Source organism: Zootoca vivipara, chromosome 4, assembly GCF_965207765.1.
Source record: "Zootoca vivipara chromosome 4, rZooViv2.hap1.1, whole genome shotgun sequence".
Lineage (NCBI taxonomy): Eukaryota > Metazoa > Chordata > Lepidosauria > Squamata > Lacertidae > Zootoca > Zootoca vivipara.
In genome coordinates, this window is record NC_142587.1 from 91,372,282 (window position 1) to 91,392,100 (window position 19,819).

Consider the following 19,819-nt stretch of genomic DNA (forward strand, 5'->3'; position numbering starts at 1 on the left):
AAGCTTGTTGTTTTCAGTTCTGGAGGACCCAAACCAATGGCTTCAAGTTACAAGAAAGAAGATTCCAAGTAAACATCAGGAATAACTTTCTGACAAGTAAGAGCTGTTTGACTGCAGAGGTTGGATGGTCATGTGTCATGGATGCTTTAGCTGAGATTCCTACATTGCAGGGGGTTGAACTAGATGACCCTCAGGGTCCCTTCCAACTCTATGATTCTATGGATCAGGCAAGGCCCATCTAGTTCAACATTGTGTCTTCACCGTGGCCAGCTAGATGCCTATGGGAAGCCCACAAGCAGCAGCTGAATGCAGCAGCGCTCTTCTCACTTGCAGTTTCCACTTGTGATGTTCATAGAATCATAGAATTGTAGAGTTGGAAGGGACATCAAGGGTCATCTAGTCCAACCCCATGCAATGCAGGAATATTTTCAAGGGCATACTGCCTGAGACACTGCAGGTGTGGTATGTAGCCTCTGTGGCGAGTAGCCGTTAATGTCCATGGGTTTCTCTAAACCCCATTTACAGTGGTACCTCGCAAGACGAATGCCCTGCAAGACGAATTTTTCGCAAGACGAATGCGTCTTGCGATTCTATGGGTGACTCACAAGACGAATTCGTTTTGCGAAAAATTCGTCTTGCGAATCGCGGTTTCCCATAGGAATGCATTGAAATTTAATTAATGCGTTCCTATGGGCAAAAAAAAGAAATTCCAAAGACGAATTTTTCGCAAAACGAGTTGACTCGCGGAACGAATTAAATTCGTCTTGTGAGGCACCACTGTATTTATTTAGAGCATTTGTACCCAGTTTTTCAGCCAACAAGACTCCCAAAAGTGCTTACAGGCAATCAAAGCAAGACAGGCCCTCCCCGCAGACTTACAATCTTAAAAGAAACACGGCATGTGAGGGGAAAGGGACAGGGAGAGAAGAGGAAAATCAGGCATCAGTTTCTGAACAGTTGTTCCTATAATGACCAGTTGGCACAATTCAGGAGCTCCTAATGGATCTGGGCCCCAGCCAAGCCAGAGGCTTTTAAAGCCATCCAGGTTTGAGCAATGCTTTGAAACTTTGGTTTTAGTGCCAGAATGGTGTTGGGAGACTCCCGCAAACCATCGTGTTCCCACAACCCGGCAGTGGATAAATGCTAAAAGCAAGATGGGGTGAGATGGAAAGCAACAACTCCCTAAATTAGGATCTCAAGTTTTAAACCATGGATTACTCACTCAAAGCTGTGAGTTCACAAGCTGCCAGGGCTCAGCTTCAATTGGGGGGGGGGGTGATGTGAGTCGAGTTACTTTTAGAGTCTTATCCTGTCCTGATTCTTTTGTGTTGCTGTAATACCGTAAAAGTAAGTGGATTTCCCATCCAGCTCATTTGGTATATTAAATTATAAGTCATCTCTGCGCTACGTCAAAAAGGCACCTGCATTTGTGTTTTTGGTTATATGCACATTTTCTTAATTTGATAGCGGTTTGAATTTCTTTAATCTAATCTGCACACTTAATTATGTCCAGTTCTTGAGTTGGCTAAGCAGCAGATGGTTAATCAGCTCAAATGCCTTTAATCAGCAGATAGCCACACCGACCTTACTTTTCTCAAAGTAATATTCGTTTCAAGTTTACAGTGACAATGGGGCTGGGAGACCCCAGAGCCAATTGAATGCATGCATCTATTACAGAGCCAATGTATATCATACCCTTTTAATCAGGGTTTCGCTGTTACAAAGGGCTTGGAGAATGTGGGCCCTGCTGTCTGCTTAACCTCATTCTGTGTCTGGCCTCCTAGCTTTGAATTGGTTTCTGCACCGAGAATGTCCCCTGACCTAACTCCTGATTAGGTGCAACGAGGAAACTTCCGATGAGCGAGGCTCTGCAGTGTGTTTATAATGAGTCCAAGGGGACGCAGATGCGTGGCAGAGTTCTGCCAGCAAATCTAACCCACAAAGATGCACACACATGCTTTTATTTTCCGTGTGTGTACAAAGACAATAGCTTTCCTCCACCCACGCCCATGTCAGAAGCGATTACCCGTGTAGATAACTTTTTCGCATAACTTTTGCAACCGAAAGCGACTGGCCGACCTGGAAAAGAAGGAAGCCGTCAGTCCCCTTGGGTGACGCTCGTTGCTTTAGACTGGATAGCAACGCCTATTTATCTTCCGACCACGGCAGCAACAAAAGAAACCCTCAAGCCATATGGCAGAAGTTTTTAACCCCCCCCCCCAGTGAATTCTCCCTTTAATCATCTGAAATATGTTAAGAATATTTTAGAGCGAATTCCTTCTGAACTGGGGGGGGGGGGGGAATCCTCGTGAGGTCTGTTGTTCTGTTCCTAAGTAAACACAGCTTTTTCTCATTCCTCTTCCACCCACTCCCTAAAGCAGGTAAATCTGATGAAATATCCGAGTCTCTTAGTCTTGCATTCGCTGCCCTCTCGCCCTGATATGCCTATGTGCACGATCCCTGTTAGAATAATAGAATTGTACAGGTGGAAGGGGCTCAGAGCATCATCTAGTCCAGGCATAGGCAAACTCAGCCCTTCAGATGATGGGAGTTGTATTCCCAAAACATCTGGAGAGCCGAGTTTGCCTATGCCTGATCTGGTCCTTGCAATGCAGGAGTATGTAGCTGTTCCGTATGGGGATCAAACCTGTGGCCTTAACAGCACTATTCTCTAGCCATCTGAGCTTGGAAGGACTCCACTGCCGTGTTTGGGTGCAGTGCTAAGCCACAAGCCATGGTTGAGCAAGTTGGGCAGGACTCCTTAACTCCTGCATTCTTCCAGGCATTTTAACCTTTGCATTTTTAAATATTGAAGGGTCTTCTTCTTTCGTTGCAATTTTGTTGTGGTACCCAGCCCTGAAATTCTAAACAGAGTGAAGAACAGTATAAAAGATGCTTTAAGTCAAATGTTCTCAGATAGCTCCTGTGGTTTGCCCAGGGAACATGATCTGGTGATCCAGCCCCAAACTAGACCCAGCTATCAGGGGGATGGTTTAATACTGGGAAACCACTCTAGGTTAATTGCAGCAAGGACTACAAGCTGATGCCGTTCCAGAGCAAGGAAAGGGGACTCGACCAAAAAAAAAAAAAAAAACCCACACAATTCTCCTTTTGTTAACTATGTCCTGGATTCTGATTTCAGTTTTTATTTTTTTTATTTTTTTGCTATGGGCTGCACCGGGCACTGAATTGTAAACTGGAACTTGTCCCAGAGGCTGGAGGATAAGAAGAGCTAAATTACACCACTTAAAAGGAAAACAGAATTAAAGCTCTTTTAAATTGTGTTTTGCACTTCCTGTGGGTGATAAAGGCTACAGTAAATCATTTCAAAGCCTGCCAACTAGACGCATGAAAAATAAGCAAATTAAATTACTTCCTGAAGTTGCAATTGCTTCTTGTCCCTTTTTGCCCTTCAAAGGCAAAAAGGCAAAAGCAGGGCGGTCCTGGACTTGGACTTTCAGCCCATTTGTACCCGTGCTTTTCATGCCCTTTGCAGATTTCCTATCCACCTATTTCCTTATTTATGAGGGTTGTTTTTTTATCTAGCCTGATCCAGCTGTAGGTTCTTATGTTCTTCTCTAGGTGACAGATGTTGTGTTCCCATATCCCACTTTGACCTCCAGTGAACAGATATGGCGGGGTTTTGTCATTTCAAAAACCAACCCACACAAGGTGTTTGACCAGCAACACAAACAAGATGCAAAACATCCCCTGCTCTCCACACTATTATGCATCTCCTTTGGCCAGTGATTTCCAGCCAGGGTGCCTTGAATGAGGGTCCGGGGTTCCGCGGGCAACACTGGCCTCTGTCCCTCTTTCTTTCCCTCCCTCCTCTGATACCCTCTTGCGTCTCTGACTCCCAAAGGCTTGCTTGGCTGGTTGTTGCAGCAGCAGCCCTGCCTACAATCTCCCCAGGTGAATGGTGCCTCTGGGTCCGGCCAGGGGGTGCTTCCCAGGCCCCTGTGGGGCAGTGTGAGGAGGCACCTCTATTTGTGGCAGGTGGGGGGGGCAGCTCAGAGATCAGAGGTGTCAGCTGTGGCTGCCCAGAGAACTCCCAAGGAGAGGGGAGAATAGAGGAGGCTGAGGGAACACTTCACAAGGGAGGGTGTTCGAAAAGGGGTGAGGGGCGACATAACTGAGCTCCTGAGCCCCACAGGGGTGCTGCTTGGTTTACCGAGGAGCTTCGGAAAATGAAGCGGGACCTTAGACGGCTAGAGCGAGTATGGCGGCGTGCTCACGACGGAGCCTCAAGAACATCTTACAGGAAACTTATGAAAGCCTATGAGATGGCGGTGAAAGCTGCAAAAAAGTCCTACTTCTCAGCTTCCATTGCATCCGCTAGCTCTCGCCCAGCACAACTTTTTAGAATAATCAGGTCTTTAACAACCCTAGAGGAACAGCCAAATTTAAATACGAATTTGACCCATAGCTGTGAGGCATTTGCGAGCTTTTTTGCGGAGAAAGTCTTGACACTCCGCCGTGACCTCCCTGCCAATTTGGATACAATAACGGAACTGGAGGCCCCTCGACTGTCTTCGAGTTCAGTATTGGACCAATTCGATCAGATACTCCCTGCCGATGTAGACAGATTCCTCCGGGCTGGAAGGCCCACCACTTGCTCCCTGGACCCGTGCCCGTCTTGGCTGATTAGAGCGTGTCCAGATGAGGTACGGGCCCCCCTGGGTGAGATCATCAACTTGTCCCTGGGCACAGGGACTTTCCCAGAGGAGTTGAAGGAGGCAGTGGTGCGTCCACTCTTAAAGAAAGCATCTCTAGATCCTTTAGATCTATCCAATTATCGCCCGGTTTTGAATCTTCCGTACCTGGGTAAGATAATTGAGAGAGTGGTTGCCGAACAGCTTGGTAGGTTTCTGGATGAAACATCGGCTCTAGATCCATTTCAGTCCGGCTTTCGCCCTGGTCATGGGACCGAGACAGCTCTGGTAGCCTTAACAGATGATCTCCGTAGACAGCTGGATCGAGGTGGGTCGGGACTGCTGATTCTTTTAGACCTGTCAGCAGCCTTCGATATGGTCGATCATGACCTTTTAGACCACCGCCTTGCCGACGTGGGGATTCAGGGCACAGTCCAACAATGGCTGCGTTCCTTCATCTCAGGTCGGGGACAGAGAGTGGCGCTAGGGAGGGAGTTGTCGCCGCGGCACCCCTTGGTGTGTGGAGTCCCGCAAGGTGCAATCCTTTCCCCAATGCTTTTTAATATCTTTATGCGCCCCCTTGCCCAGATTGTCCGGAGTTTTGGGCTGGGTTGTCATCAATATGCTGATGACACCCAGATCTATCTGTTGATGGACGGCTGCCCTGCCTCGGCCCCGGACACACTCACCAGGTGCTTGGAAGCTGTGGCTGGATGGCTACGTGGGAGCCGACTGAAGTTAAATCCTTCGAAGACAGAGGTCCTCTGGCTAGGTCGGGGCGACATGGGGTTGGGGGGCCAACTCCCATCTTTTGCAGGGGCTCAATTGGTACCAGCGCCTTCTGTCAAGAGTTTGGGTGTAACCTTTGACACCTCCCTTTCCATGGAGGCGCAGGTTGCATCCACAGCAAAGGTGGCATTTTTCCATCTCCGCCGCATCAAGCAGTTGGTCCCTTACCTCTCTCGCCCCGATCTGGCCACAGTGATCCATGCGACGATCACCTCCAGGCTTGACTATTGTAACTCGCTCTACGCAGGGTTGCCCTTAAAGCTGACCCAGAAACTCCAGCGGGTGCAGAATGCCGCGGCGAGGCTCCTTACAGGGTCCCGGCCGCGGGATCACATTCATCCAATGCTTTACCAGCTGCACTGGCTCCCGGTGGAGTACAGGATCAGGTTTAAGGTGCTGGTTTTGACCTTTAAAGCCCTATGCGACTTGGGACCCTCGTACCTACGGGACCGCCTCTCCTGGTATGCCCCGCGGAGGACCTTAAGGTCCACAAACAATAATATTCTGGAGATCCCGAGTCATAAGATGGCTAGATTGGCCTCTACTAGAGCCAGGGCCTTTTCAGTACTGGCCCCAACCTGGTGGAACGCTCTTTCCCAGGAGACCAGGGCCCTGCGGGATTTGTCATCTTTCCGCAGGGCCTGCAAGACAGAGCTGTTCCGCCTGGCCTTTGGGTTAGACTCAGCCTGACCCCTGTGTTTTTCTCCCTCATGGCTTGGATTTATGGCCTACTTGAAATGAGGCTGCACTTTAAATTTTAATACTGTATTTTAATCTGTATTTTAACTAATTGTTTTTATGTTTTATTGTGGTTCTGTTGGTGTCAGCCACTTATGGCCTACTTGAAATGAGGCTGCACTTTAAATTTTAATACTGTATTTTAATCTGTATTTTAATTAATTGTTTTTATGTTTTATTGTGGTTCTGTTGGTGTCAGCCGCCCTGAGCCCGGTTTTTGACTGGGGAGGGCGGGGTATAAATAAAAATTTATTATTATTATTATTATTATTATTATTATTATTATTATTATTATTATGTAGTTGGTCAAGGGAGCCGTGGACTCAGAAAAGTTGAAAACCTCTGCCTTGGGCACATGTGCTAAGTTTCCTCGTGGGGGGAGTAGCTCAAGTCCCTTAGTGATTTTGGTTGACCTTTACTGCACATTTTCCTGCATTACAATTCGTTTCACTGCTTCGCTTGTGAGTCAGGTAGGATTCGCTCATTCTTTATTTTTAAGGGCCAGACCTGCTGCTACTCATCAATATGCTCGCTCACCATCTTATTAAATGAAAAGAAATGTTAAGGCAGTTGCAAAGCCTCCAAGGGGGTTAGTAGCAGTGGCGAGTTCTCTCAGTGACGTCACAGGCACTAGCCCATCAGTGCCATACCGATACTCAATTCCCACCCACCCCCCTTACAAACATGCAGCATCAGTCTTTCGGAGCTCGACCCAGAGAGGACAAAATTGCTCTGAAAGTGGCAAAGGTGCTTCTAGAACGGCCTTACCGCTGTGCAAATGTGGTGTCTGCCTTCATTCACCCTGTGGAATACAATCTCTTGCAAAGCCGTATCAAATGCCGCTTTTTTTAAACAGCAGGCTTCTCTCTTCGCTCATAGGCCATCGTGGTGACAGACGGAGAGAGGATTCTGGGTCTGGGGGATCTGGGAAGCTACGGCATGGGAATCCCTGTCGGGAAACTCGCTCTCTACACTGCTTGTGGGGGCGTCCATCCCCAACATTGCCTACCTGTCCTTTTGGATGTCGGCACGGACAATGAGGTGAGGTTGACTTGCTCGTTTTCATTTGCTGCTATCCTGGAATCTCAAGGTAATGGGTGTGTCAGTGGAGGCTGGTCCATTAGAGCGTATGGGGCACTGCCCCAGGAAATTCAGTCTGCCCTCAGTTAGCCTTGCACAGTAAACCTTTGAATATCAGTTGCTGTGGATTACAGGAGGGGTGAGTCTGTTGCCCTCAGGTCCTAGTTTTGGGCTTCCCATGGGTTTCTGGTTGGCCGCTGTGAGATCAGGATGCTGGACTAGATGGGCCATTGGCCTGACCCATCTTACCTCTTCCTAATTTTGTAGGTAAAGGGACCCCTGACCATTAGGTCCAGTTGTGACTGACTCTGGGGTTGCGCGCTCATCTCGCATTATTGGACGAGGGAGCCGGCATACAGCTTCCAGGTCATGTGGCCAGCATGACAAAGCCGCTTCTGGCGAACCAGAGCAGCACACGGAAATGCCGTTTACCTTCCCGCTTTAGCGGTCCCTATTTATCTACTTGCATTTTGAGGTGCTTTCGAACTGCTAGGTTGGCAGGAGCTGGGACCAAGCAACGGGAGCTCACCCCGTCGCAGGGATTCGAACCGCTGACCTTCTGATCGGCAAGCTCTAGGCTCTGTGGTTTAACCCACAGCGCTACCTGCGTAAAAGGGTTTAATAATGTGCATTGCAACACATGTGAGTACTTTAGAGTATTAGATTTTGGATGCAGAAATCCAGGGCAGTCCCTGAGATACTTTGGGTTCGGATGGTTGTCTGAATCCGCACACAGGCACAAAGCGACTGTTGTAGCCCAGTTTTCAGCTCTTGCGCAACCTCTTGGAATCTAAAGCATGGCAGCAGGTATTGCGAGCCCAAGATAAATGCTGGATGCTCTCCCGTCCAGCTGGCCGAAAACTCAAAACAGCTTTCCAGCCAGCAGGAGTTGAAGAGGTCCGCTCCATCTTTCAGCGCGATAATGGGGAGTATAAAAGATCCTTGGCTGCCCAGGCCTGATAGAGCCTTTACTCTTCCTGAAACCAACACATCCCTACGGCTGCTTGGAAGAGATTATATTTCAGCCAACGGAGAATCCCCCTGCGGGTGGCTGGAGGCTAATTAATTTCAGCGGTTTGTCAGATCACACACTCTAATTCTTGCGATAATAATATGAGAAGGTTGCCATCTGTTAACAGTTTTCTGCTTTCCGACTCCAGCAGTTTTAACTGGTGCCAGAAAGGACATCTACAAAGAGGGTTTTTTGGGGGGGAGGTTGCCCCCTCTTCTTCTTTTAGCCAGTAAATACCTTGTGGCTATTTGATGTGTCCAAGTTTAGTCAACAAAATGCTCTTTTTTAAAATAAAGTGTTCTATCGCTCTCTTTTTCATTTGACAGCTTACCACACAGGTTGATAATGTGGTGCCCATGGATTTGGATATGCCCACAAGTAGCCTTTGCTGGGGGCTGAGGTCTCACCCCACCCTCCGAATTAGGGGAGCAGGAAGCCATCTCTAATAGCCAATAGAAGACTGTTTTCCAGGCTAATTTCAGGTGGAGTTACAGCTGGGAAGGGCAGTGGTGGTCACCCTGAACATCTCCCTTGTTCTCTTAGAATGGCAATGGCGCCCACCTGAGAGGTGCCAGAGCTGAGCTCAGGCTGAAAAAAGGCCCTGATTCTATCCAGAAAAACCTGGGTTTGGCCTTGATAGTGGTACCTTTTCTTTTATTTATATATATTCCCTATTTTTCTAGCAGCAGGAGACAGCTGGCTCTTCCTTTAACCTAGGGCCCTTTGTCTGCGCAGAAAACACTGCTATAAAACGCTGCCTTTTTCCTCTGCGGATCCGGTTCATTATGGCACAGAGGAACTTGAGTCACGACCCAGGGAATCCCCTTTTACTGGCGATAGAGCACAGCTGTGTGTCTGCAGCTTTGGAAAACAACGGCAACAATGAGGTGGGAGCGCCTGCAGGCCAGCCGTCCGTGGAGCAAACAGGGAAGTCACGGGACAATGGGTCTGTTGATGGGATGCCCCCTGCATCCCTTGCCTTTGATACGGCTACCAACTCTTTACAGGGTACAAACGGCATCCCGTTCCACTTAGTCACCGAGGCCGGTTAGTCATCACACCTGCTTCTGTTTCCTTCGCTTTGAGCCAGGATCCTGTTTCCCACCAGGCTAAAAGCCGAGGCAGGCCTTCCTGTGAGTCATCGGCTGCGTTGGACGTTCCAGTTTGGAGCAAGCATGGTGGCCGGGATGGAAAATCATTTGGGAAAACAACAGTGTGGTCATGTAGCTATGCAGGCCTTGACCTTGCCACTGGGCTGTTGGGAATCTCGTGTAAAGTAAGACACAAGATCACAATAACAACCCCCCGCTGGATCAGTTCAAAGGCCCATCTAGCCCAGACGCCTAAGGGAAGCCCCAAAGCCAGGACCTGAGTGTGAATCTTCCCGTTTGAGATTCCCAGCAACTGAGAAAACATTCTGAGCTTCCTCTCTAACCTTTCTCCAAAGGGAAGTTGCTCCATCCCCTTTTAGCAGTTTGGTTGAGCTTTCCTGAACCCCCCCCCCCCCGGAGGGGATAAAGCAAATGCAGATATATTTTGCAGTGTGAGGTCTATCCTTGTCTTGCCATTCTAGCATAGCAATGGGATGGGGCTGTTTGGAACTTTAAAATGCCGCTATCATTAATGCCGTTCTGAAGGTCGAGACAGGAAGACTGCTTACTCGGGGATACAATACACCTGTGACTCTGGACAAATAAAACCAACAGAGCATCTGCTTCTCCAGTGCCTATAGTATAGAGCAGGCATCCCCAAACTGCAGCCCTCCAGATGTTTTGGCCTACAACTCCCATGATCCCTAGCTAACAGGACCAGTGGTCGGGGAAGATGGGAATTGTAGTCCAAAACATCTGGAGGGCCGAAGTTTGGGGATGCCTGCTATAGAGACATTCGTATTAGCCTCATCTCCCCACTACTCCATAAGTACCCAGGGAGCATAGGACAATGTTATACCTCCCTGCTGCTGTCATATACCAATCCTGCTCCAACAGATTCTGCACAGCAGCGTTCAAAATTAATCAGATGGTGACCCGTGGCACAAACTAGATTTAATTTAAAAGAAGGGTTAGGAACATTAAACGGATATGGAAGAACATAAAAAGGTTAGTCAATCAATCAATCACCTTTATTAGGCATGACAAATTCAAGAGCTTCAGAACAAAATTATGGATAAAACATTCACGTTACAGACTTCATGAAATAAAATACATATTAATTAAATTAATATTTTAAAACGATATACATAAAAGGTTAGTATTGTAAAAGACTACAGCCATCAGTTTAGAGAGCACTCTGGTGTGAGTGTTCATTAAATCTAGTTTGCTATGCTAGAACGCCGAGACAAGGATAGACCTCACAGTGCAAAATATATCTGCATTTGCTTTATCCCCTCGGGGGGCTGATTTAATTGCACAGAAACCATACGGCCTGCAGAGTTGGGTCTTATTTGGGGTTAACTGCCTGAAATGGAGGTAACTATCGGGCATTCTGCTGAATGGATTGAATATGAGTTTCTACCTTGCTGGGCCAAAAAGCAGCAGACAGACAGACGTCATTATTTTCTCTCTCACACTCCATTTCAGGCCCTCCTGAACGATCCGCTCTACATTGGCCTGAAGCACAAGAGAGTTCGTGGGAAACAGTACGACAGCCTGATTGATGAGTTTATGCAAGCAGTTGCCAACAAGTGAGTGGAATTTCGAGTGCGCGTGTTTTCTCCCATTAGCTGCTTGGCGTTAAGAGAGGTTAAAACTAGCCACGCAAACAGTCCGTTTCAAGGCAAGACTCGGGCAGAGGGGAGCCATTGAATATGTGCCCCTACGGGTGGTCTGAGAATGACCCTTTGTGCTCGAGTCAAGGTTATTTACGTCCACAGAAATCTGATGGGAGAGAGACTCATTTATCTGGAACAATTTCCTGCTGTCATCGTAGGCCCCTCAAGAAGAGACAGATGTGACTCACATACAGACATGTTAAACGACGCTCAGTTATCACCGGGGTGGTTAAATGTATTTCTGTATTTTTATTTTTATTTTTAAACAGCAACCAGGATACTTTGAGAGAAGCCATGACTGTTCAAAGTATGGTGGTGCACTTTTAAATGTCTAGTTCTGATGCATACCCTCCAACATTCCTCTGATCAAAATTGGGACACTGGGTTTTTGGGTCCCGAGCTATTGCGGGAGGTAGTGCATAAGACCAAAAATACGAGCATCTTTTGGTCCGGTGCTCTGGCGTGAGCCAGCTGGACCGAAAAACGAATTGGGACAGTATGCAGATGGGGCTTGAGCGGGAGGGGAAATTATATAACCCCCATGCATATTTTAGCAGATTAGAATATTGCAATTTGCCTAGCTATGCAAATTCAGATAAAGAGGGACATTGGAAGCTTATACCACACCAGGCGGCTGGTCCACTTAATTCAACATTGCCTACACTGACTGGAAACAGCTCACCAGGACTTCAGACAGCTCTATTTGGAAATGCCATTGGGAAATCACCCTTGGGATACAAAGCATGTTCTCTACCACTGAACTGTGGCCCTTCCCTGTAAACATATCAGCAGAAATTCAATAAATCAACTTAAGCATATATTGGTGGGAGAGATCGAAAAGAGAGTAACGGTGATTGGAGTCTCTCGGGCTCTCTGTCCTTTCTCCATACTGTGGTTTAGCAGGCCCTTTGAACATGGATCTTTAAAGTGGAGCACTATCATAAGCATTTAGATTCCCCTTGAGAACCAGGGAGCTGCTTCCACTGGGAATCTCTCCTACCAGCTCAGAGAAACAGGGAGTTTAATGGAACACAGGAGAGGAAACTTAAATGAAGAGTCACAGCCCTAATGTTAACGTTGCAATTCATTAGTAACAACCAGCAGCTGTTCTGATCTCCCAGGATTCCTGGAGGCGCCTGCAATTAGCCACTTGATGATGGTGCCTCAGGCATGTAGCTATTTTTCAAACGTGAGCAATTAATAGATTTTCGAATAGCAATGCAAACCAGAGTTGTGAGGTTGATATGCAAGCCGTTCCCCTAAAGCAGATCAGCTGGTCGGTGCTGCTTGCAAATCCACCTATGGGGCAGCTGTAGCTTTACCTGCCCCACACCTGACATTGTAAGGCAGGTGGGTGCGGCTTGACATGGCCAGTGCATCCTCAATTTGGGAGGCTTGGCCCTCCTGAATAGGCTCCTGAGCTAGCGGTTTCCCATAAACGACATAGGACCCAAATATCTTAAGAGTTACCTTCCTCCATAATGAATTGAAGGGGTTGGACTAGATGACCCTTTGGTCCCTTCCAGTTCTAAGATTCTATGAATCTGCCTGACCCTTGAGATCAGCCATTGAGATCCTCCTCCATGATCCCTTAACCATCTGCACACAGCATGTGAGCACAGGAGACATAGCCCCTTTTTTGGTGGTGCTAAAACAGTTCCAGTGCCCTGTGAAAAGACTGGGAAGATAATTAAGCAAGGGTTAAAATGATTTTTAGTTAAGTCACCTGCCTTTTAATAATCAGTTAATCATAATCATACATTTGCATATTGCAAAAATTATCTCATGCTTCAATTTAATAAACAAAAACTACCACTCTGTTTAAAAGAAGGAACATCCTTAACATTTTCTTCTCCTTCAGTGCTAACCTAGAGCCAAACTGTGTTTTAAAAAAGTTAAAGTGTTTCCTTATCTTCCAGCATCAGCGGTTTTATTTTTCTCCCTCCGCAATTAAATTGGTTTCCAATTAAGAAATTAAAGTTTTGTATGATGCACCTGCCAATTAAACGGCAAGCTTATCATCTCTGCAAGGTTGACATTCTCACCATTCCAGCAGAAAGGGCAAGAGGCAGAAATTCCAGGGGCAGATTGGTGGGGGGAAGGGCTAAGCTGGCACTCCTGGGGAGTAATCCAATTCCGTTCACATTTGCAGGTGAACCTATCTAATTTTGCACTTTCAGAAATGATTTGTGTGAACAGCCATCCTTCAAAATTCACACCTCTCTGAAATTTGCAATGCACTTCTTGAGTTAAGTCACGTGTACCAAAATGCACACACACACACACACTGTGAATAAAAGTGCATATATCGATAAAAAAAGCATTCAAATGAATTATTACTGGACATTGCACACAAAATATGTCAGGAGAAATTCACAATAAGATGCCAATGAGTTTTCATGAGGGGTTCAAGGGAGCGATCACAACTCAATATAGAAATGTGGAGAAATAAACATAAGGGTGGAAATTGAGAAACTAGAGAGGAAATGAAATCGACAGATTCACCAATCCCCAGCTGCCACTGGAGAAATTGAACCTGACACCAAAATTCGCCAGTGAAATACTTAAAACAAATATGACCTCATGCTGATTTCTCTGGACCTCATTTGAGACCTATCCACACTGACCTGGAAATAAGTCCCACTGAACAGAATGGGACTAACGTCTGAGTAGGCATGCAAAGGATTGCACCGGCTAAGCTGAAAAACCCTGTGCAGACTTGCAGGTTCCACCGAACTTAGTGGTGTTTGTTTCCAAATGAAGAACATGTAGGATGGTGCTTCACATGTCCTCCTCCCCATGTCCTCCTCCCTTTTGCCTCTTCCCTCTCTGCAATACTGTGCTGCAGCCGTGTCAGCCGTAGGTCTCCAGGTATCGGGAAAATGTCAGTTTCTGGTCCATCCTCAAAGCGCCTGCTCTATGTTAGCGTGATGGGTGTTTGAACGAGCGGCTCAGATGCGCTCCCACACTCTCAGGAGCGCTGTCGCTGAAGTCTCATTAAACTGTCAACAGCCTTCTCCTATTTCCTTTCACGCCGCACACCCATTTTGCCAGGCTGACTGCGAAAAGGAGAAGCTCGCTCCCTTTCATCAGCCCTCCTCCCCTGTTTTGACAGCAGGCCGCAAATCCCGAGAATGCAGACACTCGGGTCGACCGGCGCAACTTTGTTGGAGGAGGAGGAGGGAATGGCAGGAAACATAGTTGAGAGATGCTTCGTTCAGCCAGTATTCCTGACCCAAACTCCTAGGGTTGGGGGACCCATGCCGTTCCCCATTTCCAGATGTTGTTGGCGTTCCCCATCATCTCTGACCATTGGCCATACTGGTAGGGAGCTGTTATTATTTTTACCCTTTGCCTCAAACCCCAGGGTAGGTTTTAGCATTATAATGCAATATTAAAAACCATTTACAGCAACTTGCAGTCACCAAGGTGGGTTCGAAAAATCTCCACCTCGGGTGCCAAAAGACAGAGCAAAAAGGTGCGTCTTCACCATTGGCCAGAAGGTCCCAGGTGCAACTCTATGGAGAGAGAATTTCACAAATTTAAGGCTGCTGCAGAGAGAGCACCCTCTTCTGGTCCACCACTCCTAAGCTTCTAAGAAGGCCCCCTTTGCTGATCTTAGCACTCGAGGTGGGTGAGCCTGTAGGAAAAGAGGTAGTCTTTCAAGTGTTTGGGACCCAAGTTGTTGAGTTGGAATCCAACAGAATCTCAAGGGCAGTAGTAGGCTTCAATCGCCTTTAGCTGTCAAATTCAAGTTGCACAATTAAAGTAGATTTTGAACTCCTGCACAACAAACCCGCTTCCTCCCCGAGTCCTTTCTGCAGCCAGGAAAGTGACAGGCGAAATTCATCATCAAGAAGTGTGGGATAACGCGTACTTGACACCCAACATTGTCTAACCTCCCCACAAAAAAATCAGGACAGATGCTCGCTAAATAGCCAGCAGGCAAATCACAATGGATTCTGAATGCACAGGTCATCTGAAAGCACTCATGAGAAGTGGGTTGGTGCAGTAGGCCTGGGAATTTTCCGCCAAGTATTCATTTGTTTGCAGAGCCCCGCTGAGAGGCTGTGCCCTTTGCTCCAGCTGAGTGCCGATTCCTGATACGTGGTGATGTGGTAAATCTCACGGGCAGGCAGAGTAAATGTTCTTGCTAACAGGATTGTGAGGCCAAAGGCAACCAGCTTTATTAAACACGAACCTTGGAATTTGGGGCCTTCTCCAAACCGATGCCAATGTTTTGTACTTGTTTTGTACCACAAACCCTGTGTTCTGTACCCCCTCCCCCCAAAAATGTGCAATTGATACATCAAACTAGGATTTGCTATCAGTTTGGAGGGGATTCCAAATTTCAGGGTTTGCATTTAATAAAGTTTATGCAACCTCCAATCCCCCCCCCCCCGGAGATTTCTTAATATTTTTATATTGCATTGATTTTCTTATCCCTTTCTGTTTATTCTGCCAGTTGCACTACCTCTCATATGAGTAGCCTTGGGCAACCTGGAATAGAAAGAAGGGATATGAAAACGGGATTTAAGAAATACCGAAAATTGTTACACTTTTTCAGATCCAACCACTTTAAGTTGGGGGTGGGGGGCTCTCCAGTCAACCTGTTTACTGAGTACAGTGGTACCTCGACATCCGAATGACTCGACTTCCGAAGGTTTCTACTTCCAAAGTCAGCAAACCCGGAAGTCTTTTTGCCACGCACGCGTTGCATGCGCAAAACGGACGCTTCGACAACCGAAGAATTCGACTTAGGAAGAGCGCCGCGGAACGGATCGCGTTCGTAAGTCGAGGTACCACTGTACAGTATTCATCTTGATTGGCATGTCACAAGGCTTGCATGGGGGTTATAATATTTTCAAGCCACACACCTATTTCCTGCCATAAGCTACTTTGTTGTTTTTCTTACCTACCGCACAAACATCTCCCAGTGCAAACATCTCCAGGGAGAAGTCTGCTCTCTGACCAAGATCCAGTCCTTTAATGCTGCCTTACTCTGCAGCCCGGGAGGATTCCGATAGTTAATTGGGACCAATTATTCCAAGACTCTGCTTCTGCGCTTATGCCTCCAACCATGCCATCCTTTCTCAGCTGTGAGAAAACATTGAGTCATGTGAACTCTCCCTTGCAATTTGCAGTCCAGCAGTAACTGTACTTCATGTGATGTTAGCGCACGTTTTCATAGACCAATTTCTTCAGCCCGATGAGTCTGAGGTGACCTTTCGTTTTCCTAATCATGCAGTTTTCGCCCTTTCTGATTTTTGCATCATCCGCTAAACCAAGAATGCATACTATTTCCCCACTGCAAGCACTCCATGCTTGTCGTGTTACTCATTCTCTCTGATAAACCCATCAGGGCAAACCCTGGGCTGCCTGTCTTCTTTTACTGGCTCGAGGGAAGAAGGGAGCCTAAACTTGGGGGAAGCTTCTCTTCCTTTCTCCAAGTGAGTATTTTGGCAGGAATTTTGATGCCGAACACTCGCTCTCGTAAATGTCAGGGTCCGCGTTGGGAAGAGTTTGCGAGGGCAGAGCCTGTAAGTGGGTCATCCGTGTGAAACTTGCAAGAAGCTGCCAGAAGGCTAATATTTTTTCTAAGCGTTCATGGTTTTGATTCTGCATTGGAGAGCCAGTGTGGCGTAGTGGTTAAGAGCAGTAGACTCGTAATCTGGGGAACCGGGTTCGTGTCTCCGCTCCTCCACATGCAGCTGCTGGGTAACCTTGGGCTAGTCACACTTCTTTGAAGTCTCTCAGCCCCACCCACCTCACAGAGTGTTTGTTGTGGGGGAGGAAGGGAAAGGAGAATGTTAGCCACTTTGAGACTCCTTAGGGTAGTGATAAAGCGGGATATCAAATCCAAACTCCTCCTCCTCCTCCTCCTCCTCCTCTTCTTCTTCTTCTTCTTCTTCTTCTTCTTCTTCTTCTTCTTCTTCTTCTTCTTCTTCTTCTTCTTCTTCTTCTTCCTGCAGAGTAAAGTGTTGTTTTCTTCCGGATGAGCCAGCAGTTTCAGAGTTTGACCCACAGGACTCAGGCTGGGGCACTGTTCATGGGTGCCCTGGGTCTTTTGAAGTGGGTGGGTCTCCTCATGCCACATGCTCACGATCCCTGTTTTGCACCTTCCTTTGTGCTCGGGTCCTACTTGCGGGTTTTCCTTGGGCATCTTTGTTGGCCGCTGTATTGCATTAGATGGGCCTTTGAGCCGATCCGGAAGAGCTCTTCTGCATTCCTATGGCTCTCCTCTTCATCTCTTCCTTAAAAAGAGAACAAGACGCTGGAGCCCTTTTTGTGGTCCACTTTGGGATAAGGGTATGGCCTCTTGCGGGTCACATGCTTCTAGCTGAGAACCAATCATTTCAGCAAGGTTCTGTGGAACACCGGGTCAAACATAGCATACCCCCCTATCAGGGGCAGATTTAGGTTTGATGAAGCCCTAAGCTACTGAAGGTAATGGGGCCCTTGATAAGTCCAGCTGACCTTTGTCAACAACAAATTGCCACCATTTTCAGTGTTGAATATATGCTATATGGTAATTTATGGACCTAATAGGTATCGAAAGCCATTTGCACATAACAAAATATGTATTTTATCAGAGTAATTGATACAGAAATGAGCAAACCAGTGGTATTTTAGGGAGCAGGCGAGCAGGCGGGGCCCATTGCTTACATCACAGGAGCCTACACAACACAAAACACTGTTACTGTATGTAGGTTTTATTTTATTTGTTTTTTATCTTATATTTTGGAAATGTACATCCAGTACATAATAAAAACATTAGCAGGATCATTGTAATCACCTGCTGTTTCATAAGAGTATATCTTTACAGTAGAAAATTAAATGTGCAAGTGAAATGAATTTGGATATGCAGAAGATATTAAAAAATAAATTTAAGGAACCACAGAAAGGGGGAAGGAAGTCAAATTTTGAAAGGTTAAATTGATTGTAAAATGAATGAAAATGTATACATTTGAAAATTAGAAATAAAAAATGAGATATTTTTTTTAAAAGATAGCGTACCCCACAAGTGTCCTGATTTAACCAGAACCTGATTTAACCAGCCGCCATGGCTTCATGTTCCATTCTGGCTCCTGTGCTAGAGCTTGGGACCAAAACGTGGGTGTTTTTCGGTTCTGCATGTGGCACACGTCCATTGGCCGACTCCAGAGCACGGCACCCAAAAAACAGGAGGAAAACTTACTTTGACCCCGTGCGTCACCACTCTCCTCTTCCTCCTTCTGCTACGAACTTCCGGAAGTACGTCTGCATTGTCTGGAGGAGGAGGAAACTGGTTGCGATGCTGCAGAAGCTGGGGCAACCTTCCCTGGGCCGCTCTGGACAGAACAGTGTCTCCCGATGTCGTACAGGCCGGGGCAACCTTCCCCAGGACACTCTGTTCCATGTGGCCCTCTCCCGAGGCTGTGGAGCAGGAGGCGGAAGACAAAACAGAAATAGGAGAGGGGAAGGGGAATGGGGGCCAGGGAATGAGTTGCAGCAATGAGCAGGCAGGCAAGAAAGGGTTTGGCAGCAAGGAGGGGGCGAGCGACAGGATGGGGGGTGCCCCAAATTTCCTCCCAAAATGTTGGGGGGTGTATAAGATAGTAGCATTTAAGTGGAGATATATTTCTATTTTAAAAAAGAAAGAAAGAAAGAAAGAAAGAAAGAAAGAAAGAAAGAAAGAAAGAAAGAAAGAAAGAAAGGAGCTTTTATGACATGTTTTACAAGAGGCTCCCGATAAACGGGTACCTGCCTGTAGAATGAATAGGATGAGGTGCCTTTGTAGGAGTTGAGTGCTCCCCCCCCCACACACACACACACAAACACAAACACCTTCAAAGGAGGGAGTTACTTGTCTGGTTCCATAAAGAGAGGCCATCATTGGACCTTCCTGCTGACAGGCACTTTTTAGCACCGTAGCAGGAGAAATTGTTCACAAATATCGACAACAACAAAAAGGCCCCGTCTGAGAGAGGCTGACAAAGGCTGCAGTCTTTTTAAAAGCTGCAATGAATGGGGCTCTCAGTGGCCTGGCTAGAAGCGAAGCATGATTTGTCTGGTTTCAGTTTCTGGTTTCAAGCCCTTGGTGTGCCCTACTTGTTCATGTTGTATTTCTCAGGGAGAGCTGTGCCAATGTTTCCTTGCAATGCTTGAGGTCCCAAAGGCAGCGTTATTGTGATTATGATTATTCATACACTGCAGGATTTAGTTCTCTCTCTTTTCTTTTTTGTCACTTGGGATGCCTCCTGACTGTCACCGTTCTTTGCGAGGGATTCAAGCACACACCAAAGGTGTAGGTTTGCACGGTTAAAGCAGGTTAAAGGGCCCCGATACACCAGTGCAAAACACAAATCCACTTTAAAGGAGAAGCTTGGCTTTCTACAGTTTGGAAACTGACAGGCAAGTGCTTTGGAAAGTGTAAAATGAACAAATCGCTAACAGGGTGACATATAGGCACCCCTCAAGCAAGGATTAAGCATTAGTTATGATTTATTTGCATTGAGGTCCTATAACCTCAATGCAAATAAATCACAACTAATGTTTAATAAAGACCAGGTACATTCCTAACTTCCATGTAAGCTTTGTGCAAGAAATTTCAGGATGAATGCTTGATAAACATGTCATTTGGAGGAGCATATAGTCATTGAACATACTAATAACTTGCTGGCCAGCTCTATGTCTATCTCTTGTTTATTCAGGTACATTTGAGAAGACATTATTGATTCCTGCCCTCCTTGTAGCCCACAAGCAGACAAATGCCAAAATCAGAAATTTGCCTCT

The 19,819-nt window shown here is 46.8% G+C and overlaps 1 protein-coding gene across 3 annotated transcripts in view; it reads left to right on the top strand.

The window, feature by feature from the left end:
* Positions 1 to 19,819, top strand: part of ME3 (malic enzyme 3) — an 88,670-nt gene that overhangs the window by 47,733 nt on the left and 21,118 nt on the right. For all 3 annotated transcript variants that reach the window (XM_088668810.1, XM_035114891.3, XM_088668809.1), the window contains 2 exons: positions 7,062 to 7,223; positions 10,854 to 10,957. In XM_088668810.1, the coding sequence (XP_088524936.1) occupies positions 7,062 to 7,223; positions 10,854 to 10,957 (266 nt within the window). The remainder of the gene's footprint in view (positions 1 to 7,061; positions 7,224 to 10,853; positions 10,958 to 19,819) is intronic.